General features: G+C 51.8%; 1 protein-coding gene across 2 annotated transcripts in view; it reads left to right on the top strand.

The window, feature by feature from the left end:
• Nucleotides 1-23,581, top strand: part of KCNAB1 (potassium voltage-gated channel subfamily A member regulatory beta subunit 1) — a 58,679-nt gene that overhangs the window by 18,067 nt on the left and 17,031 nt on the right. For both annotated transcript variants that reach the window (XM_027647319.1, XM_027647320.1), the window contains exon 2: nt 17,956-17,999. In XM_027647319.1, coding sequence (XP_027503120.1) covers nt 17,956-17,999 — 44 coding nt within the window. The remainder of the gene's footprint in view (nt 1-17,955; nt 18,000-23,581) is intronic.

The following is a 23,581-nucleotide window of genomic DNA, read 5'->3' as shown; positions in this document are numbered from 1 at the left end:
CCTGTGACAGGGGTGGGGGCGGGAGAGGAGCCAGCTCGGGGGCTTTTCACCGAGTGACATCCTTCTGGCCCTGCTCCAGCTCAGGGACCCAACTGGAATACGAAAGGCAAAACTTTGCGGGAATAAATCCGTTGGCAGGGGAACATCTGCAAACGCGAGGACTCAGGTGCGTCCCCGCGGCGCTCAGCTGAGCAAACCGCGGCTTTGCCCCGGCAAAAGGAGCTTTACGTTTTGCATCTTCCCTGCCGGGCTGTGGCGTCAGGCGGGCAGGAGCTCCCAGGCATCCCCTCTGCTGTCCCTGCTGGGCACAGCCTCAGCTGCCTCCTCCTGCCCAGGGCGAGCGGGGAGGGGGCCGCTCTCCTTTATCCTTTTTAATGCTCCAGTTCAGCCCCACTGGGGAGCCTGCCCAGATGCTCGGGGAGAATATTTGGGATCACTTCAAGCCTTTCTTTGAAAATGATGTAGTTGCAGTGCTTGGCTTGGAAAATTGCAATCTGCTGCACCACTGCTGGAAACAAAGGCTGTGGCTTGGCTTCCCTGCCGTGCACAGCAGGGAGGAGGGACAGCAGGCTGGGCCTCCACCCGCTTTGGACCATGGAGAGGTTTCAGCCTGGGTTCTTCTCACTCCTAACTTGCCATATTTTCTTTGAAATTATTCTCAGTAAAGTGCATCCAGCCCTGATCCTGGTGTTGGGGACAATTTGGGATGTGCTGTGGCTGCCAGAGGGAACCTCTCGGCCCAGGACTGGCACCAGCCTTCCTGTCCTCATACTTAGATTAGATGTTGGGAAGAAGTTTTTTACAGTGAGGGTGGGGAGGCCCTGGCACAGGTTGCCCAGAGAAGCTGTGGCTGCCCCTGGATCCCTGGAAGTGTCCAAGGCCAGGTTGGATGGGGCTTGGAGCAACCTGGGCTAGTGGAAGGTGTCCCTGCCCACGGCAGGGGGTGAAACTGGGTGGTCTTTAAGGTCCTTTCCAACCCAGACCACTCTAGAATTCCATAACTCTATGATTCCAGCCCCTTTGATCACACCTGCAGCATGGCAAAGCCTTGCCCAGAGCACCCCAGGAGCCTGCTCCGTGCCTAGGACGTGCTGGGAGTTCGGCCGTGCCGGGCTCTGTCCCTGCAGTGCCAATTTGGGGCTGTCAGCAGTTCAGAAATAGCCCTCTGGTGAGCCCTGCCCGCGCATGGGCACGAGGGACCCAATTTACTGAGCACAACTATCTATTTGTGTTCATACATAATTGATGGAGCAGCTTTGACCACTAACTCCAGTGAGCCTAAACAAAAAATTTTATCTGCAAAGGCAGATTGGTGCAGTGAACAGTCAGTGGAGCCTGGACAGGGCGTGGAGAGGCCAGGAACTGTCCTGAGGGGAAACCCATCCCTCCCACCCCATGGGGCCAGGATCTTCCCTCTTTTAAGGAGTGGTACTAATGTTGGTAATATAAGATCTGAAAAACTAGGGAACAAGGGGGGAAGGGAGGGCAAAAAACAGTTATTTCTCTTCCCAGCATTGTTTTCAAATCTGGGGGGAGCTGAGCATTTGAGGATGGTGAAGGTACAAGGAGGAATCTGTGGAACTAAAGCTATTGAAATCAGAATTATGTAAAGGTGATCTGGGAAGACAAACCTTGAGAAGTAAAGTTTGCTTTCTTCCTCATCCCCTGGGAAAGTGGGCAGGTTTAGATTAGAGTTTAGGAGGAAATCCTTCCCTGTGAGGGTGGGGAGGCCCTGGCACAGGTTGTCCCAGGGAAGCTGTGGCTGCCCCATCCCTGGAAGGTTCCAAGAGCAGGAGCAGCGTCCATCTCAGATCGTCAGTGCTGCACTTAGAGAGAGCCCAGCCCAGGGCATCCCGAGCCCAGCTCAGGGTATCCTGAGCCCAGCCCAGGGCATCCCGTTCAATCCTTTCCTCACTGGGGATTTTTCTGGCTCTCTGCCTGGGTGCAGCTGCTTGACAGGACCTTGCACATCCCTGGTGGCACCCAGGCGGTGCCGTGGCCACGTTCCAGAGGGGGTCATTTCATCCTGCTGGCTAAAATCCCGTCAGCTGTTTGAGGCGTTTCTCTCTTTGTGCTGAGATTGTGGGTTATTGTCAAAGCACATTAATAGGGAGCTGTTCATGCATCACAGCACAGTGGTGGGCGTGCTGCTCCCAGGGATCTGCTGGGATGGCTCTCCCCTCCCTTCTGGAAAGGCAGCTGTGGACTTGATCTACCAGGGTCAGAGCAGTGCTCTGTGTGCTCTGTGCACCCCTTACAGAGGTTAAAATGCACTGTAAAAATACCACAGCACAAAGAATGCCTCATCCCAATATTCTGTTTAAATGCAAATGTAGTTAAGGTGTGTAACAATCATAGAACTCTCAACCCTCTGGTAAACTCAAACTTTCCAGTGTTGGGGGCAGGCAGAACCCAGCCCAGAAGGGATCCATGCTCTGGAGCACGTTCCTTCCCAGGAGCAGTGGGTGGGGAGGAGAGACAACCTGCACCTTGGAAACATGGCTTTAAAAGGACAGAGGGCAGGGTTAGATGGGATATTGGGAAGGAATTCTTGGCTGTCAGTGGTGATGCCCCGGCACAGGTTGCCCAGAGAAGCTGTGGCTGCCCCTGGATCCCTGGAAGTGTCCAAGGCCAGGTTGGATGGGGCTTGGAGCAACCTGGGCTAGTGGAAGGTGTCCCTGCCCATGGCAGAGGGTGGAGTGAGGTGGTCCTTCCTTAAGGTCCCTTCCCTGTGATGATCCTGTGATTCCATGGAACATCTCTCAGCTATTGCCCCTCCCTGGAGAGGTCCCTGGCGTGGCTACCAAGTGGTCACAGAGGAGGAGGATTCGCTGCCTGGGGGAGACAGAGCCCTGCAAGGACCCAGAGCTGTGTCAGAGACGTATGACCACCATCAGACTCTTCACCCCCCCTTCGCCCGCGGTTTGTTCCACTCCTTTGAACATCCCCGGGTCACCCAGGGGCTGGGAGTGAAAACAGCCGTGCTTTTATTAAAATGCAAATTCCCTCTGTGGAACTGGGATGTTACTGACACTGGCATGGCCCTGCAGAGCACGTGGTGTCCCTGACCCTGTGCCACGGATGTGGGCTTGGAGGAGGGAAAACCACCTCCCAACCTGCTGGGAAATGCACACAGGTCACTTTGGGCTGCAAAATCCCTCTGGGAATAGAAGATAAATCTCTTGTGCTTTCCAAGGGCTATAAGTGGAAGATATTTCCTAGGAGCACTCCAGGAGTTGTATCTTCTTTTTCCTCGCTTTTCTTTTTCCGAGCACTAACCACAATAACCACCTCACATATTTCGGAATCTGTGGTTTATAATTTAAGCCTTGCTGCAATTATGAGCAGTTTTAAACTCTCACATGCAAATGGCACAATTATTTTGATATTAAAGTTCCATATTATTTCAGTAGCTCTCCCACATCAGGTTGACTTTTATGGCTCATCGTCTGATCTTCATTTTCTTGCTGCAAATTAAGATTAATCCAGTGAACAGAATGGATTTACGCTGAATTCACAATGCTTTTCCCCCCAGGAACTGTAGCTGATAATGGCTACAAAGGAGGCAGGAATAACTCAAAGGGGGAGGAAAAGGAGCCACTTGAGTGAGCAGAATCTGCTGATTTGTGCTGTTCCAGACTCCCAGTGGCTCCCCAGGAGTTTGTAGCTGGGAGGTGAGGTTGGGGCTTGGTGGGGTCTGAGTTTCTCTCGTCCTGTCACATTGAGGTAAAAGCCGTGTTTGACATTGCAGTGCTAAATCAGCTTTGGGTTTGAACACACATTTATTTACCACCTAAACTCTAGAAATAGGACAGTGCAAGGGGCTTGGCAGGGGTACACTCCTCCCTGGCAGGGGTACACTCCTCCCTGGCAGGGGTACACCCCTCCCTGGCTGTCGCCTCTTCGGCACATGGCAGCGCTGGGTTAGCAGTTGGACTCAGTCATCTTCCATGTCTTCCCAGCTGAAACAATTCCATGATTCTATGATAAATGAGGACTTGGCAGGTGTGTGGGCCAGTGTAAGCACTGAAGATGGATCTCCTCTTCTAGGTGTCAGATAAAGCAAAGTTTCCTTTGCTCTGCAGTACCTGCCCAGCAGCTCCCGGCTGCTCCTGCTCTCCCCTGGGGCTTTGCCACCAGAGCAGTGATGCCCAGTGATGCACTGGGAGCACTGGGCACAGCGGGAACCCAGGGCTTGCTCAGATGTCGATTCCCGCCCCGTGTTTTATTCCCAAGGGAGAGCGATGAGCTCAGGAGAGCAAGATCGGATTCAAGGACAAATGGTGTTCCAGGAGCACGATTCTCATGGTGGTTTGGTTAAGTGGCAGCAAAATGCTGATATTTTAAGGAAGCTTTTAAATAATGCAGTGGTGCTGTGAGGGAGGTGGGTGGCAGAGCTGCTCACTGCCCGCCTGTGGGCGAGGTGAGGGGCACGGGGAAGGGCTGCAAGGGCAAGGAGCAGCCTGGGTGCCTGGCCCTGTCACCCCGGGGTGGATGTCCCTGTCACATGTGGGGGAATATCCCCACCACCCCTGGGTAGATGTCCCTGTCAGCCACGAGTGGCTGTCACAGCACTGCTGCTCCTGTGCCCCCCTGACCTGTGCCACTCCCTGGGCAGTGGCAGTGAGTGGGTGTCCCCTGGGAGGGGGGCATCTCCCTGGCTCGCAGCAGTGGCTGGAGCAGGTCCCTGACCCACCAGCTGCTAAAACTCACCCCACTCCGCTCTCCTCCTCCCAAGCCCTTCCCTGCAGCGTGGTATTTTCTATCTGAAGGCTGCCTGACAACTTTAATCTAATGCTTAAATGGATGGAAGGAAAGTCGTGGTGCAGGAACGCTGCTAATTTAATTACTTGTGAAGTGCACAGTTTAAGACATTTAAAATGTATTATTTTAGCCTGGCTGCTTTGGTGAAATCCAATCGGAATTTTGAGCACACTTATTTTTATTTTAGACTAACATTATAAAACGCCTTCTGTGGGACATGTTTATTAAGAATTTAATTGTCTTTGAGGAGAAGAAAACGCTTGGTGTGTGAGTTGGTGTGAGCCCAGAGGGTAAAGCCAGGGTGACATGTCCTTGCTGTGAGTCTGGGGACATCTCCCCTGTGCCCAGGGCTCAGTGGGTGTCAAACACTGTGGCAGGGAGGGACAGCTCCATGGAGATGTTACCACAGCTCCTACTCCAGCAGAACTTCCCTGTGTTTTAGTATTTGGAAAATATCCAACAAGCCAACGTCTGGTGGCTCATGGTGGTGGATTGATCGTGATGTAAAGTCAGTGGATGTTCAGGGTGGATCTCCCTAAGCACAGAGGGATTTGGGTGCTGTGTCCTGCCCCTTGTCCCAACCCTGTTCTGGGCCTGAGTCTCTTGGAGGCCCCCAGTGAGGTCCTGGTGCCTTGTCCCTGGTGGCTCCCGAAGGGAGGGTGAGTGAGGGTTTGATCTGTGGTTTTCCTTACAAATGCATGAGTGGTGTGACAGTCTATGCAGGGCCCATGGCAGCTTAAATCCAGCTGGATGCAACACTTCTGGAGGACCCTGGATCCAATAAATGGGATGGTGTCCATGCATGGAAAGGGCACGAGGGAGGGGAGTGGGGCTGGGGCGGGTTGGATTTGCTGCTCCTCAAAGTCATCCAAAAAAACGTGCCCTTTATGTAAACAAGCTGCCTTGGAGATATTTTGGGGATGAAGTCATAAAAATTTTATGGCATACCTATATTTTCCTGTTGGCATTGAATTTGCCATAAAAACCAACACAGAAAAACAGCTTCAGCTGTGCTGGCTGGGAAACTGCTGCAGCTGCTTTCAGAGAGTCAGAAAATCATCCCACAGTGGTTTGGATTGGGAGGGACCTTAAACATCACCCAGTCCCACTGCCATGGGCAGGGACACCTTCCACTAGCCCAGGTTGCTCCAAGCCCTGTCCAACCTGGCCTTGGACACTTCCAGGGATGGGGTAGCCACAGCTTCTCTGGGCAACCTGTGCCAGGGCCTCCCCACCCTCACAGCCAAGAATTCCTTCCCAATATCCCATCTAACTCTGCTCTCTGGCAGTGGGAAGCCATTCCCCTTGTCCTGTCACTCCAGGCAGTTCAGCAGCACGGAAAATCTGTCAAAAATGTCTTTCCTCTCTCAAAAGGCAAAAGTCCCACACAATAATTAAAACACAAATTCCACTATTTTTCCCGGTGGTTTTCCTACCTCAGCCCGCTTATTATTATAATATTTCCTGCAAATAGTTTTTACCTAAATATTGGTGCAGGAATAAATTGCCCCTCCAAAGTGAAGGACTCCCCTTCCTGAGCTGGCCCTGCTGAGGATGCTCCTGGCTGCTGATGGGGTGGAACTGCTCAGGGCTGCACTGATCACCCAGTGTTAGTCCAGGGCTGCTCAGATTCCTTCCCCTTCCTTAGTCTTGGTTTTGTGTCAGAATTAGCCTCTCCTGCCTGTGGAGAAAATACCTGTTTTCCAGTTCCAGATATTCAGCCACTTCACCTTAGTGACTAATGCTTTCCAGGGTGGGCCAAGGGATTGAGAAGGAAAAGCCATTGACAGGCTTTTACATTTTTTATTTTGCCTCTTTCAGTGGGAAGTAGCACCAAAATGAGAGAAAATGGCATTTATTATTTACAGCCCCGTGGGGTGTGTGGGCTCTGACAGCACAGCCAGCACCCTGCACAGGGGTGTGCAGTGGGATGGATGTGGTCAGTGGAACAGGGTCAGGGTGTGTCCCTGGGGCTGTGCCCATCCCTCCATTCCCGTGTCCTCCCCAGCCACGGGGCTGGGTACCATTGCTGGGGGCTGTGGATTATCCCCCCACAGGAGGGATGGAGAGCCCCACGTCCTCTTACTTCTGGTAACAACTCGATTCAATCAGTTTTTTTTACAGGGATAACACAATTACCTCAGACATTTGAAATCCTGCACTATTCAAGCCTTGCTGCAGAATGACAAATAATTTTTTGTTTCCTGCCTTTCTTCCCGGGGTCCAACGATGCTGAAACATGGCAGGGGCAGCAGAGCCGTGGGCTGTGCTCTGCTCTGGGATGTGGTGCTGGAACAGGGCCCTCCAGGAGGAGTTGTTCCCCTGGGAACGCCGATGCCAGAGGTGCCCCCGCTCTGGCATCCCCACCCTGTGCCCCACCCCAGCTGTTCCAGCTGCGGGAAGATGGGGTGGGAGGATGGGTGGGGGTGGGCAGGAGCCTGGCCCATGGCACAGGCAGGCCCAGCACCCTGGCAGAGCCCTGTGCTTGGCCACAGCCCATCTCCTCTGCCTTATCTACATTTTAATGCGTCATCGGCAACTTTTCTGAGGATGCAGCCAAGAAAAACGCTGGGGAATTTCAGCTGAGCCGACCACCTACACAGCCGGTGGCCCTACGAGTACGGGAGGGGAGCTGGGAAGTGAGAAGGGAGCCAAGGAACGGGGGCTGGACGCCCTTCAGGCACCCGCTTGTCCCCTCGTGCCATCCGTGCCCATCCTGGCTGCCCCTGCTGTGCCCGAGCCAACTCCCACTGCCCAGGACTCACCTCCTGCCTTCCCTACTGCCTTTTCCCAGCCCACCAACACTGTCCTGTTTTGCCTCTGCAGTTTTTCCACTGGTAGCAGGATTTTTTCCTATTTTGTGTCATTGACCTAATCCTTAACATCACTGCTCCATGCTGCAGAAGCTGGATAGGGGAAGGAAGATGCTCAGAGGAGCACCTGGGATTATGTCATGGACTGGAATTGTCCAAGGCCAGGTTGGACAGGGATCTGAGCAAGCTGGGATAGTGGAAGGTGTCCCTGCCCAGGGAAGGGGGCTGGAACTAGACAGTCTCTAAAGTCCTTTTTGACCCAAACCATTCTGTGGTTACAGGATTCTGTGGTCCACCTACTTCCACCCTCAGACAGCTCAGGAAAGCAGTGTTGCTCCGGGAGCACCTTCACTGCGCTCCTGCAGAGACACACGATCCAAACCCAGCGCTGTTTTATTTCAGCAGCACGCAGAAGATCACAAAGCAGTTTGCAAAGCAGCCAACACGAGCACAGGCACACAGTGCAGGTGTCAGATTGAATGTTAAAGCAAAGTTAAGGATGCACGTGCTCAGCGAGGGAATAAATCTGTGTTTTCAGCTTGCTCGAGTATCTGCTGGGACGCCCACGCTGGTCCTGCTTCTGCAGCTTTGCGTGTTCATCTTTGCTTCCCATCACTGGAAAACAGAGTTCAAATTTCCTGAGATGTGATGCTTTGCCCACATATCAGAACTTCAGCAGGGCATTTGAACAAAGCTCCCAGGCACACGGTGGGATTCTGTGGGTTGTCGTGGGCAGGGCCAGGACTTGGACTCAAAGGCTCTCGTGGGTCCCTTCCAGCTCAGGTTATTCTGTGGTTCTGTGGTTCTCTGTCTTTGCTGCAGCCTTATGGCATGAAGCTGTCCTGACTCCTGTCCTCACAGGCAGCCTTTGCTGGGATGTGGTGCCTTGGTCTGAGCATCTGAAGGTCCCACGGCCGTGGGTTGTTGGACATGGGGACACCCTGGTACTGTGGGGACACCCTGCCCCTGTGGGGACACCCTGCTCCTGTGGGCACAGCCAGACACTGGGAGTCTCTCTCAGCTGGGGTTGTCTCTGATGGATATTATGGAGCAATTAGGGTGGTCTTTCAACTCGTATGAGAGTGAAACAATTTCCATTTAGAAACAGGGAATATTTCTGAGGGTCAAGCAGGAAGCTGGTTTGTGTTAGAGCAGCAAAAGCTGCTCGGTAGGGCTTTGGCTAAACCCACCATTTTTGTTTTCCAAATTGAAGGTTTTAACCCCAACCCTGCACTAAACCATTTCCCCCCAGCAGTGACCAGTCTCTGGCACTCCCCAAATGAGTGAAGTGCCGTTTCCAGCGCTTTCCTGGGATGTGCAGTGTCCCAGGGCACTCAGACCTCCCTCACTTCACCATCTCTGCACGTGGAAAGGGGTTTGAACCACGGGAACCAGCCAAGAGCTGCGACTGTGTCACTGCCACTGCCGCTAATCCGGGTGGTAATTTAGTGGGAACTGCTGTGAGTGCTGTGGAGTGTTTTGTTCCCAGAATGAGAGACAGAAAGCATTATTTGTCTCTCTTCCCACCCACACCACTCAAAGACAACCTCCTGCCACCGGAGCCTGGCGGAGGGACAGGAGATCTGCAGGGCTTTGGGAGCTGTGGAAGCCAAACGAAATCCAGCCTGAAGAGCAGGAAACCACCCAAGTTAATTAAAGGAGAGAATTAACACCTCCATGGTGCCTCACCCTCGGCTCCCAGCAAGACTGAGCCCGATGAATTGTGACAAATGGCTTGTACATGAGATGTTAGGATGAGCTGAGCATCTTTCAGTACATCTCAGGGGGGTTATAAAAAAGAGGGAAAGTGACTTTTTACACGGGCAGGTAGTGATGGGACACAGGGGAACAGTTTTAAACTAGAAGAGGAGAGGTTTAGATTAGATGTTAGAAGGAAATTCTTTACTCAGAGGGTGGTGAGGCCCTGGCACAGGTTGCCCACAGAAGCTGTGTCTGCCCCATCCCTGGAAGGGAGCAACCTGGGCTGGTGGGAGGTGTCCCTGCCCATGGCAGGGGTAGGACTGGATGGGCTTTAAGGTCCCTCCCAACCCAAACCATTCTGGGATTCCAAGATCTTCCCCTGCAAGTGCCAGGGATGGGGATGAGATCAAGGTCAGCGTCACTGTCCCCACTCCACAGGTGACAGGGAAGGACATCGGATGCACTGCAGTGGGAGAGGGCAATGGGAAGGGTCTCTGCTCTCATGGCAATTTTGGTGTCACTTGAAACAGCCTCTTTTTTTTTTTTCCCAGGGAATAAATTACATATTTTATTCATTTTCTGCACAGAGAGGAGCGGTTCTGGAGCCCTGATGGGGATGTTTCTAAGCAACGTTGTTTTCCCACCACCAGCGTCAGGAACAGTGACTTTTTTACTTTTTTTTCCACATTTTTGTAGCGATAAAACAACTCCGCAGTTTATGTCCTGGAAAACCATGGCATGATTTCCCCAGTTTTGCTCAGTCAGATGGGCGGGGGGGCTGCATCCCCACCCTGGGGTCCCCCATCTGTGAAGGGGCTGTGCCATGTGAGGGGGCTGTGCCATGTGAGGGGTGCCCCAGCCCCTCCTTTCTGCAGCAGAGCTGGGGGATGCCCACAGAGACACTTGTGTGTGATGCCTGCCCAGGGGCTGGCGTTGTGCCCTTCCCAATCCCCTCTGCTCCGTTCCAAGCCCCTCTCTCCCCTCCCGCCTCCTTCCCCCCCATTTACACTCCCAGCATGTTTTCCCCAGGCTGGAATACTCAGAAATGCTGGGATTTGCCTCCCCCTCTTGCCTTTCTCACCCCGATGCCGTTGGCGTGGCCGTGGGCACCAGGAGCTGGTGGTGCCCCACACAGGGGGTGAGAAATGACCCCCCAGCCCCAAGACCCCCACCCACATCCCTCCCTGGCAGCCCCAGGGCTTGTGAAACAGGGTCCTGGGGGTCACCTGCCACCAGGGCTGCTGAGGTGGCACCGACCCACGCAGGGTCTGTCCCCTTGGCTTTGCACTTCTGGTGGAGGTTGGTTTCTGTGGGCACAGCCACGGGCACAGGGCAATGAAACCGGGGTTGGAACGAGCCAAAAGCAGCTCAATCTGATTTCTGTAGAGCTCTCCCCAGCCTGATGATTCTTCTGTGGGTGTGGAGTCGAAAATGTTTTAGTCATTGTATGTGTTATTGCAGAGATCTTATTTAAAACTTATGTTTTTCCCCCAGAAAAAAAACTCTCACTCCTTCTCTCTCCCATTTCTGATAGACAGATAAATGGATGGGTGGATAGATGAATAGATGGATAGGTTGGTGGAGGGAAAGATGGATAGATGGAATGATTGATAAATGGATGGACATACAGATGGATGGATAGACAGGCAGATAGATGGACAGACAGACAGATAGGATGGTTATCCTGATCCCTTTGTACAGCTGGGAATACTGGAAGGGAAGGTTTGGGCTGATATGGGGGGGTGTTAGCACAACTGAGCAAACCCAAACTCTTCCTGCTCTGAGCAATGAAGAGCAGCAGGGAAACGAATCCCCACCTGGATAAATGGGATGTATTTTCTTGTAATTGCTTTGTCTCTGAACAACAGGAGGAACCACTTGTAGGTTAATGAGGTGATTAAGCAGCACAGGTGTCTCAGGCCATAAATCTCTGCTGTGAGGGTGGGGGGTGTTGGTTGTGTCCCTGTGTGTGGGGTCTGTGCTGCCTTTCCAGCTCCGTGTGCTCCAAAGGTACCTGGCTGGTGCCGTGGATGATGAGCTGGGGAGGGGCTGGAAAGTTGATGGTGGAGGTCAGAAGAAGTGCATTACCTTCTTTTCCCCACTGCTTGTTGGAGGGGAAGGGGTTTGCTCTGTGCCAGGGCTGGGTGCTGGGGTAGATGCTCTGTCCTGCTGGGGACCGTGGGGAGCTGGCTCTGTGTGACTTTGGGAGGGTGGATGTGGCTCTGGAGGGATGGGGACAGCCAGGGGTCACTGTGGGGTGCTCAGCCTGGGCTGGGGGCCAAGCCTGGGGCTGGTCCTGGGTCCCTGCAGCCCCCTGTTACAGCTCCCACTGCCATTGCCCGGCTCTCACTGATTCCCCTGCTCCAGAGTTAATTAAAACTGAGTAATTACACTTCCTGTCTGCCCTGTGCCTGGGGGTGTCACAAGGGCTGCAGGGCTGTGCTGTACCTGTTGCCTCAGCAGTGGATGTTCATACAAATGTCACCACGTTGGGTTTTTCCTCCCTCCCTGTCTCCTGCCAGAGCTGAGCCTTGTCCTCTCCATGGCCCTGCTACTCTCTAGCTTTCCTCTCATTTCTCATGGCTCCCCAGGATCCCTGTGCCTGTTCCCTTGGGAGCTCTCTGCTCCAGGCTCATGTTACATATATATCTGTATATATATATATATGAATTATATATTCCTTTTGCTCTTGTTCAGCCCTGACTGCACAGTCAGCGCTTCCCTTCTGAGGAAATAATTCAACTCCAAGTTCCCATAAAAGCCATGAAGGAGACATTGGGTGAGTGCAGAGGCAAAATGAGGATGGGGAATTTTCCACATCTCCTGTAGCCCTTGCTGCTGCCTCGTGTTACAGGAGGGTTAGGCTGGGGCTAGGCTGGGACTAGGCTGGGCAGTGCTGGTCCTGGGCAGCACGCAATCCTGGGCAGGCAGGATTGTGTGCTGCTCACCTACGTGCAGCATCCAATTCTCGGGAGCAAAGGAGAGTGAAATCCTATCCCAGGGGATTTTATTCCTTGTAACATGGCCACGTAGGAAGATTAGATTGTGTGCAATGTCAGTTTTAGTTACAAAGACAGGAGCCCGAGGTTTAAAATGGAGGTGAACATTTGCCAATGGAAAGTGAGAAGAATTTGACTGTGCAGCAACCCTAAATCCATTTAATTCCTTCCCAGGAAGGGTATTTGAGGGGAATAAATCATCCCACTTCTCATCCACTTGGAAAGGTTTTCCTCAGTGTGGTGAGATGAGCCCTGAACAATCAAAGGATTGTAATTGGCTGCCCCCAATGTACCTGGTGAGTTAATTGGGGCAGCAGCATCGCAGGGAAGGGCTGTTTCAGCAGCAAGAAAGGGTTCAGTGTTATTTATACTGGCTTGAGCAGAGGGGATCTGGGAGAGGCTGGAAACAGCTCTTCCAGTGGACAGGCTTTCCTGGGGGTGCAGTGGAGTGGAATTGAGGGAACAAAAAGCTTTGGTTAAACAGTGCAGGAACGTCCTATTAGGAAGCTCTAGTGTAGTGTGTGTGGAAGGAGGAGCTGCTGAGTGGGGCTGTTGCTGTGTCTGGCCAGGAAGGGCCATCCCTGTGCCAGAGCAGAGTCACTGTGCCTTGGTCCTTGTCTCTTTAATTAACACTGCAGACATAATCACATAATCTGATCTTCCTACGTGCCCACATCACAAGGAAAAAATCCCCTGGGAATGGATTTCACCCTCTTTTTGCTCCTGAGAGTCCTGACAAGCTGTACTTTTCCCCTATCTTTTTGCCATCAGGCTTCATCCCAGTGCCTCTCACTGCTCTCGTCACCCCTCTGTACTCCTGCAGGATTTCAGTCCTCTCTTCTCCCTTTGTGTCATTTTGACTTCCTGATGCTGAACCAAAGGGCTTTTGAAGCCAAAAATTGTCACCTTGACCTTTCTTGTGTGTGTTGGACCGTGGTTCCTCAGACACAAACAGGCTCTTCTTACCTGTCACTCCTGAGCAGACACGCCTCTGAAGTGTTCCCCTTGCCCATAATCTGCTCACAGCAAAGTGACTAACAAGCAAAATTCTGCTTTCTCCCCCAGCTTTGGGAAACTGGAGGCTTTTGCAGCCCTGAGTGTGTCCACAGGGCTGGGTCCTGGCTGTGCCTTGTTGTCCTGCATCGACCCGTGCTGGCCCTGAAACACCAGTTTCATTTGTCTGCTTGTTTCTGGCAAAATAATTAACTTGGGCTTATTCAGCATCGTAGCAGGTCCAGAACCAAAGTGTCTTTCCTGAATGCAACTTCTTCCATGTTTAAAGGACTAAGTGCTGTGGTGGAGTTTGAGCTGTGGTTTTCCTCTCCAGTTATACACTAGCAGCTGAGGTGGAATGTGAGGAGCCAGGTGTGGTCCCCAGGCAGGGCTGAGCTGCTGATAAGGGGTGGTGAATCTGCTGCAAGTGAGGAAAGTGGGAATTGGTCACAGAGGTGAAGTGAATTGAAGCCCTTTGTGCCCTTGAGCCCCAGGGATGTGATATTGCTGCCCAGGTAGAGGCTTTTCTCTTTGCTGCAGTCTGGGAAGGGGCAGGAGCAGTTGAGCAAAGGGTTTCCAGGTCTCTGTGCAGCTGGAATAACCCCTTCACCCACAGAGCTGATACCTTCTCAGCTGGGGCACTGCCTGCCAGGCAAAAACCTGAGTACATCCCAGGGAAAATCCCTCCAACGATTGGGACAGTGGCTCTGAGCCTGAGGGTGACAGAGGACGATGAGGAAGGAGCGGTCATGGATGTGGCAAGAGAAAACAAGGGTGTGATTTTCCTGGACAGAGCTACTGTGGGACAGAGGGGTTGGTGACCAGCCCTGTGGCTGTGCCACCCACGAGGGTCCTGCTGGGCAGGAAGGTGCCATTCATTCATTCCCAGTGGGTGCTGGGCTGACGCCTCTTCCCAGCCTTTTCCCTGCCAGGTTGCTGGCACGTGCTGTTTGCGTGGGGCTGCCTGGCATTCAGCTGCGGCTCCTGGAGGCTGCCAGCACGTGGATGCTGCCACGGCCACCGGGATCTGGGAGAGACAGCGGGATCTGGGAGAGACAGCGGCAGGGACCCGCAGCTCCTGGGAAACGCTGTGCCCTGCGCTTGGAAAAGCCTAGTCAAGGGAAATGTCACCGCTCCCCGAGCGCTGTTTTGGTGCCTGGGTGTATTTTTAACAACAGCCCTGACTCCAAGCTGTGTTTGCCGTGATTCAGAGGCTCGGCCCCGCTCGCCAACCCGGCGCAATCTGGCGGAGCCGCTGGTGCTGCGGGGACGGGGCTGTTGGCTCCGGCTCCTGCCGTGCGGGGAAAATGTCACCGTGGGCTTGTGCCAGGAAAGCAGGGCTGTGTCAGACCCACCTGCAGGGCTGGGCTCTCGGGGGGGGCTTTGTGTCCCCACGTCTTTCGCTCTCCCCTGCTCGGTCCCGGCCACCAGGATGGGACCACATGGATGCTGTGCTCGCCTGCCCCAAGGCTGCTCCCTGGAGAAGGAAACGGGAAAGATTTAAAGTTAAGCTTAAAATACATCTTTCTTAAAGCTACAAACAGCAGGAAGAGTGTGGTGTCCCTTCTCCTCAAAAAAAAAACCCCGTGCCCTGTGGCTTCTGTGTGATGAGATGGCTACAAGTGCCCTGTGCTGGAGGTTTGGGTGACCCGGGTGCTCCTGGGGAGGTTTGTACACTCCCCTGTGGGCACTGAGGGGGATGCCCCGTGCCCTGCCACAACATCCTGTCCTTCCTGTTCCTTTCCCCATTCCATCCCCTTGGGAGGATCCTCCAGAGGCCAGGCGTGGCTCTGCCATAGCTGTGGGGAGCACACTGGTGTGGTGGTGCTTGGCTTTGGACTCTGGTTTAAAGGAACTCAGGGGTGAGGTGTTGAACACCTTCAGGTCCCACTTGTGGTGCAAGTTTGGGAGAAAAGGCTGTGGGCAGGGGGGATGTCAGGTACCACCACTGGTGGATGCTTGAGGCTGTCTGGGGTGGGGCTGCTGCCCCTTCAGCTCCAGGGACTGAGCTGGTCAACTGTCTCAGCCCTGGGAAACAGTGCAAGAGAAGCACAAAATGTCTTTACAGACCTGTTAGTTGGAGACTGACCATTGATTTTACTTGGCTTTCAGACATGTATGTCTCTCTAGGTGTGTAATATATACAGATATATACACATACACCTGGAAGCTGCAAAATAGGTGTAAATGTACAGATGTATTTACTTGGTGGGGTTTTGTATTTTTGTGGGTCTTCGTTGGTTTTTCTTCTGTTCAGGGAGGTAGAGGAGAACCAGGTCTTGAACTGACACTCTACCAGCTCCTAGGGCAGAGCAGGAATTTGTCTGGGAATCAGCCCAGTGCCTGGGAGCTTTTCAACAGCATGGGACCATGCTGGGAACTCAGGTGTCCCCAGCGGGACCAGTTCTCAGCTGGTTTGGTGGCTCCCTGCGTTGGTGAGGCCTCTCCACTTTCCCCCTCATCAGAGTCTCTGAGTGGCAGGGATGGGAGCAGACCTGGTGCTGCTCTCTTAGCTGGACTCTGGGCTCAGGAATGCTCCTGCCCTGCACCCTCTGAGCTCTCTTTGCCAGAGGGATCTTGCACTAAGAAACTTGGCATTTTCAGCGTTGGCTCTCAACAGAAACCTTCCAAATATCCAGGTCATGTGTGTGCTAAGCAAATGGCAAAGCTTTGGAAATCCAAACACAATATTTCTCTCCAGATTTGTTGGTTTACCAGACTGTCCAAAGAGCGGGTTATTGCTCCCTGGAACAAAACTGAGTGTGTTGTACCCCTCAAATCCCAGGAACGGGGAGGGACAAGCCCTGACGTGGCTTTGTGGCCCAGAGGACCTGTGGGGAAGGACAGGACAGGACTGGACAGTCACTGGTGTCTGGGCTGAGACCCTGGGACAGACCCCACTGCTGGGAGAGTGGGGACCCCTATAAATGCATGGAGACACCACAGGGACTCACTCACTGTGTGTATATAAATGCACTTATATGTATAAGGGGGTGTATAGAGAGGATATGCATTGGCATGTGGATAACAGGTATATGTGTGTTTATATATCAAGTGGTTTCTGTGTATATAAAAAGGGGTGTGTGTATATATAAAAAAGGGGTACATATACACAATATGTACATGCATATATATATTTGAGGATGTGCATGTGTGTATATATATAAAAACCTACATATAAAGGATATGTACATGCATATAGATAAAGTGTGTATGTGTGTATATATGTAGGGGTACATATAAACAATATATATGCAAATGTATCTATAAAGAGTATATGTGTGTATATATTTATATTTATGTAGAGAGAGGGGCACATGGCTGAGCTGTGCCCTCACAGCCACGAGCCTCTGCAGAGCCAGACTTTGAAAGGCAAAGAAGAGGTCAGGGATAAATAGGATTTAAAAAACCCTCTTCCCTAAAATAATCCTGAACTGTTTGGGAATGAACAGCAGCCCTTGGCTCCACAGGGTGTCATGCAGTGGGTGGGCTGTGTCCAGCAGAAATCCCAACACCAGGAATCCGGAATTCCTGCAGTTCTGCAGCTCTGCCTGGAGCACCCAGGCAGCTGCTGGGGTTTGGATTTGAACATTCTGAGGGCTGCACTCTGTGCTGGGGAGGATGGGCAGTGTTTGTGCTGTTCTGGGTTCAGGCCGCCGGGTCCAGCTGTGCTTGCACTCAAAAAAAAAAAAAATCAAAGAAAAGGAAAAAAGACAAGGGGAAAAAAAAAAGGAAAGAAAATATAGAAAAGGGGGGACAAAAAAGAGGAAAAAATAGAACAGAAATAGAATCAGGTCAGTGCCTGCCCCAGCCATGCTGTGAGCCCGGGGGCTCGTGGGGCTGGAGATGCAGCTGCAGCTTCTCAAATAGCTACTCCAGGTCAAGTTCCTGTGTCTCCCACAATTTTAAATTCCCATCATCAGAGCTAAATTTTGGGTGCAGCAATGGCATAAGGGGTACTGGAGTGGTGGCAGAGTGGGCACTTCAGTGCCGAGAGTGCTGGCTGGTGTTGGACTGGCTCTCCTGCCCCCCTGGGGATGCCTTTGGCTGTGCTCCAGGGGGAAACTGTGCCATGGGAATGAAAACCTGGAATGGCCACAGAATCCAGTGTGTAAAAAGAGAAAGAGCTGAAAGCACAGGGCACAACCTGTGCTAATGTCAGGTGTTTTGTCCTGACCCTACCCAGGGTGAGCAGGCCTTTTTCTTCTGTTTTATTTTGTTTTATTTGGCTTTAAATAATTCAGCAGGAGCAGCAAAAAGCACTGGGAATGTTTGTGGTGCTCTGCAGGGAAAGGTAGATGGATGATCCCTAAATTATACTGTGACCTGGCAGAACACTTGCCCAGCCCTGGCTGCACTGCAGAGGTCGGAGCAGGAGCGTGGAATTAAAGGGGATTTTGTAATTAAAGGGGATTTTGTGCTGTGGTGACAGGACAGAGGTTTGATGCGTGGCACACTGCACTGTCTCAGGGCTGATTATCTTGTCTCCAGCCTGGCTCAGGGAGGAGGGGAGAAGGGTGATAATTTTATCTCCTGGCTGTGGAGGAGCAGCTGGTGTTGGGGATCCTGGTGCTGCCTCCCCTGGAGTGGGAAACCATTGGATATTGGGTTTGTGGAGAATTCACCAGCTTGGGCAGGATATTGGGAAGGAACAGTATTTTCTAATTATTTTCTTTTCATTTTAGGAACCTTGGGAAATCTGGGCTGAGAGTGTCATGCCTTGGACTGGGTGAGTACCTTTGGCTTCCACAATATTCTCCCCCCTCAGTGCTCAAGCTGTATGAGGGGTTGTGTCATCAAATCCTTCTGATGTGCCCTAAAGCCTGTGAGGAACAGCCCACAGAGGCCCCATCTGACATGTCTGAGTGTGCCCAGGAGCTCTGAGTGTCCCAGCTCTGGCCTCGGGGGCACCAATCTGCCTGGGCTGGGGGCACATTCCTATTTCATTTTATCCAGCCTTTGTGCCTTGCTATTCCTGTTCCATACTGACTTGAAAAACTAAAGAACACCTCATCCATATTTTATCCTATCGATATTTGATCCAGAGGGGCCTGAGCACACCCATGTGCTGGCCCCAGGGATGCTGAGCTCCCGTGGCCCCTTGGCCGTGGCTGCTCCTGTGCCCTGGGCTGCACCCCTCCTGATGGCTTTACTCAGGCGAGTAATCCCTCTGATGGCAGCTGAACCACACATGGCACACTGCTTGAAAGTGCAGGGATATAGATGTTTTTTATAAAAACCAAATGCTGTGGAAACGAGGAGGCTGTTTTCTCACTGTGAGCACCTTCCCACAGTGCAAGGCTGGGCATCAGGAGCTTAAACACCCTGGGGATGTGCACAACCCCCCCCAGGGATGGATGGATTCTCTGCCAGAGCCTCTCCAACCCTGTTTTAATAGGGGTCCTTGTTCCTGGGGGGTCAGAGAGGCTGGCACAGGCAGCTGGAGGCACCAGCATGGTTTAGGTTGCTTAAAGAATCACTGGAAAAGGTACTGGCAAAACCAGGTTTAATATGAATTTGTAAAAGCATGACAGAGTTTGATGGCACAGTTCTATTACTATATATTTTCTGTTACTATACAGAGCACACACGGGAAAATCGGACTAAAATCAGTCTCCAATGATTTATGTGGATAGTGGGACACAGGAGGGTGAGGATGCAAAGGGGCAGGGAGACCCTCCTGTTGAGTCACAGGGTTCAGAGAAGCCCTCTGGGCCAAACTTGCCCTTAGACTGGATCAGCGGTTTAGGTCTAAAGGACTTAGCAATGCTTAATCAACACAACAGTGGCAGTGCTTAATCAGTTGGCTAATTTAACATTTATAAAATGACTCAATAGGATTTGCTATAAGCACAACAGTAACTTCATTATGAGCCTAAGCTAATTACGAATCTAAGATGGCAATGTTCGTCTATACTCAGAGTATTTAAATCAATTTACATACACAGACACAAGAAGTCTGTTCTGAGGTATAAACCTGTGAAACATTCCCCTTGAGTCTGGGGAAACACTCCTGTCCTGTCTGTAGGCTCGAGACCATCCTGTAAGATGCTTGGCTTTAGTCATCAGTACATTTCCATCCTGGATGCAATTTGGGTTGGTAGTTACTGGAATTTTCCTTGAAAAGTCCAATAACAGTAACATTATTTAACAATAATATTGTTATTAGCTCTGAGCAACCTGGGATAGCAGAAGGTGTCCCTGCCCACGGCAGGGTGTTGGAATTGGATGAGCTTTAAGGTCCCTCCTATCCCAAACCACTCCATGATTATTCAGCTCAGACTGTTGTTCAGACAGAAGAACAAGGTCTGGAGGCTGTTGGAAAAGAGGAGCTTGTTAGAGCACAAGAGTTCTGGGAGTGTAAGGGGTAAACCCAAGGGGATTTACCTGCCCGGGTGGCACTGATCAAGGCTGAGCATTCCTGAGATCCAGGTGCTGCTGCCTTGGGAGCCAGTGGGTGATGGTAGGCCCTGGGCTCTCTGCCTGTACCTGGCACCACTGAGGCTGTGGGGTCCCTTTCCAGCTTCATACCTGCCAGGGCTGGGAATGCTCACAGGGCAGGTGTCAGCTCATTTTTTCCAACACGCTCAGAGGTTTGATTTTAAAATAGAGTGGATTGTGAAAGTCACCCTGTACCACGAGTCATATAAATAAGACCCGTTCTGCCAAGAGCCCTTCTGGTTAAAATAGACCCAGCCTTGGAAAGGACTTGTCTTATCTGTGCAGAGGTTTTATTTATCATCCACAGTTTCCCCAAGTGCTGATGTTGTGGTGGTGGAGAAAAGCTCCGGGAAGGAAGCAGCAGCAGGAAAAGAAAAATGTTCTGTAGAGCTTTTCTTTAATTTCAAGCGGGTGGAACTGCAGCAGCATCTAAATATACTGAGCCTTTGTGAGCACAGCTGTGCAGGGATGTGGGGAGCTGGGGGGGCTGCTGGGCATCTCAGCCTGTTCCAGCAGCACTGATCCCAACAGCCCCCTCCCGTGAGCAGGAATAGGGGAAAGCAGAGCTGGAAAGCCTGAAATTCAGGAATTCTCTGAAATGTGCACCACAGCACATCATAGAATGGTTTGGGTTGGAGGGACCTTACTTAAAGCCCACCCAGTTCCACCCCTCTTCCACTAGCCCAGGTTACTCCAAACCCCATCCAACCCGGCCTTGGACACTTAGAGGGATGGGGCAACCACAGCTTCTGTGGGCAACCTGTGCCAGGGCCTCCCCACCCTCAGCCAAGAATTTCTCCCTAATTAATCTAAATCTCCTCTCTTCACTTTCAAACCATCCCCCTTGTCCCACCTCTGCTACTGCAGATCCATCAGGTGTCTGTTCCCAGCGCTGCCTTATATGACTTTTCTAAATGCCTTCTCTGTTGCAGTTCCCCAAAAGATAAATGTGTTTCCCTACGCTCTCTGCAGCATGAAAATCTAATTTAAGGTTCACTAAAGTTTCTGAGGGCTCAGCAGTCTTCCTCTAAAGCCTTGCAAAATCTCAGCAAGGTGGGAGTGCTCTTCATCCCGCAGGATGAAAAAGTGGAGAAAAACGGGAAGTGGGGCAGAAATCAAAGGCAGGAAGAGCTGAGGCAGCACAGGCCCTTTAATGATGCCCTGCCTTTCCCACTCACGTGGCCATGAGGGTGTTTGCTGGTGCCACCAATGTTGAGCAAGTGCAGGACAGGTGAGTTGGCAGCATGTTCCACAGGCAGAGACATTTGGGAGGGGTCCCTGAGCCCCTTGGGTGGTGGGCTGGGTATTGCTCTGGGGAGCTGAGCCCCTTGGAGCACAGGCTGAGCATCATTCCTGGACTGATCTGCCAGACTGAGCTTCCCTGGGCCCAGGCTCCTGCAGCTCCCTGGTGCTGAGTCCTGCTCCTGGCTGGGCTGAGCTCTCACCTCCTCCTCTGAGCACCTTAGCTCCAGGTGAGGCTTTACCTGAGGGAGCTTCACAGCCCAGCCCTGGGCTGGCACAAGGCTCTTGGCCTGATGCTGGATCCAAAACGTGATTGTGATGCAGGGGAAAAACAAGGTCATGTTTCTCATGTATTTAGCTCAGAGCGAATCCTGCCTGTGGATTCCTGTTGATTTTGAGAGAATGTTGAGACAGCCTCCAACAAGGTGATGAGCTCTGGCTCAAAGGAAACGAGCAGCAGGACAAAACCAGCCCTCCCAAATCACAAAAGCATCTACAAAAGCACAGAAAAAACCCTCCCCAAGCAAGCAATTCCTGCAACCACTGTTGGGATACCCTGTGCTCGAAATTGGCTATGAAAATAGATGTTTTTCAGCCCAAAGTGGTCAGATGTTGCTGTTTCCACCTTGGGCTTTGCTCTGGGAAAGAGATTTTGCGCTCCCAGCCCAGGCTCCTGCTGTGCTCAGGGCTGGGCTCCAGACCAGCCCCACGTGCCAGAGCTCCATGTGGCACTGTCCTCGCCAGGAGCAGGGCAGGGATAACACTGTGCTGGCAGCGGGAGAAGTGTGGAGTTCAGCCAGGAATTCCTGCAGAGGTGACACATCTGCTGGCAGTGACATTAGCGAGGGGTGGATTTTGCATTGGCACAAATCCCACAAAGAATCACACCTTGCTGGGCTCGGGGGTGTGATGGAAATGGAGCCAAATCTGGATTTAATGCAGAAGTTCCTGTTGAAGGGGAGGATATCCAGTTGGGAAGCTGTTTTCCAAGGCAAGGGAGCAAGGTGATGGCAAAGGGCAGGAGAGAGGGGTCTGTCTGCCATGCCAAGCCTTGGGGCAGGGGATGTCTTTATAAACCAAGAATTGGGATAAGCTGGAGAGACAGTGACTGGAAAGGGGGAAAGTAGCAATTAAACAAGGCATGTCGTTCTCTAGTATATTTTTCTTCCAAAATGAGTGTATTGGCTGAGGCTGTGAATCATCCTTGGCTGTTGTTTGAAATGCCAAATGTGCCTTGTGCTTGTTTTTGCCTTTTTAAAAAATTTCATTTTAAAAGGGAGTTGAGCAGCCTCTGCCATGCCGTGCCTGTGCCAGGCTGTGCCTGTGCCATGCTGTGCCTCTGCCCCAGCTGCTCAGGGAGTGGGTGCCCCCCACCCCAACTGCCCAAGGGTGGTCGTGGAGGGAGATTCCTGTGCTGCCTTCCCTGCTCCTGACTCTCTACCAGAGCTTCTCCCTTTCCCAAGCACATCTGGTGGTTTAGAGATCACCTTGCTGAGCCCAAACTCCCCTCCCTGCTGGTTTTTGTGATGATTGTGGCAAAAAGAGACCCCAAGGATTCCCCACTCACGTGCTCCTGATGGTGCTCAGTGTCCCCAGCCCCTCCTGTCCCCCCAGCTGGGTCTGGGAGCACAGGGGGGCACAGGTGGATCTTGGGCAGGTAGATCCTGTATCATATATTTTTTACTTGCATTTAAAGAGATTTAAGGTGCTTGTTATTCTTACCTGAGCCATTGCCAGCCCTGTGTGCCCAAACCCTCGTGTCCCTTGGTGGGGTGTGGTTTGTGTCATAAGGCCACAGCCAGGGAAATTCCAGGCAGGATGTGCAGTCCACAGAGGTATAAATATTTCTCTTTCTCACCTGTGCTAGGGATCTGTGTTGTGCTTATGCAAAAAAAAAAAAATTATCACTTTGGGATAAACAATCTCAACCCATTTTTTGATAGAAACGTGTTTTAATGTATTCCTATAAAAATAACACCTCCAAAGCTTTAACATGGAAATCAGGCTTCATTTGGGTGGGGTTTTTTATCTACATGAAGAAGCTTAATGATAAATTGAAACCTGCTTTCGTTTTTATCTTTGTACAGGACCAGAGCATTTTACTCCCATAGTAAGAGAAAATACCTCTCCTGAGGTCTATAACCAGTAAGGTGTTGCAGGGGTGGCTCCTGCCCCTTTATTGCCCTTATAGAGAGCAGCAGTAAGTGTAAAATTAGCTGGAAATATGTGTGCTCTTTGCTCATTTCTTTTATTTCCATATTTCTGATCTGTGAAAACTTGGCTCGGGTTTTTCTGCGGGAAAATTGGGAGTTTCGGTTTGAACTCACACTTTGTGTGTCTTTAAATAACTTTGTTTGCACTCAAAGAAACCTGATGTATTAAAAAATTCAGATTGACCTTTTTTTGAGGGAAAGAGAGCAAGATTCTCCTGACAGAGACGACGACTCCTGTTCTGTTCCAGGCAGGGCTGATCAAAGAGCTCCGGCGGGAGCAGCAGGGACCTGCCCCGCTTCTGCCTCTGCTCAGGGTTCACCCTCCCCACGAGGGTGTGGGAGCTCTCATGGATCTGCTGCATCTCTGTGAGTGCCACCAGGCAGGGAGAACTGAAGTCTTGCCCCTTGGCAGGGT

The sequence above is a fragment of the Corapipo altera genome, unplaced genomic scaffold, assembly GCF_003945725.1.
Source record: "Corapipo altera isolate COAL_440 unplaced genomic scaffold, ASM394572v1 113, whole genome shotgun sequence".
Taxonomy (NCBI): Eukaryota; Metazoa; Chordata; class Aves; order Passeriformes; family Pipridae; genus Corapipo; species Corapipo altera.
Note: the sequence above shows the minus strand (reverse complement) of the source record. Positions and strands in the feature narration are given on the sequence as shown.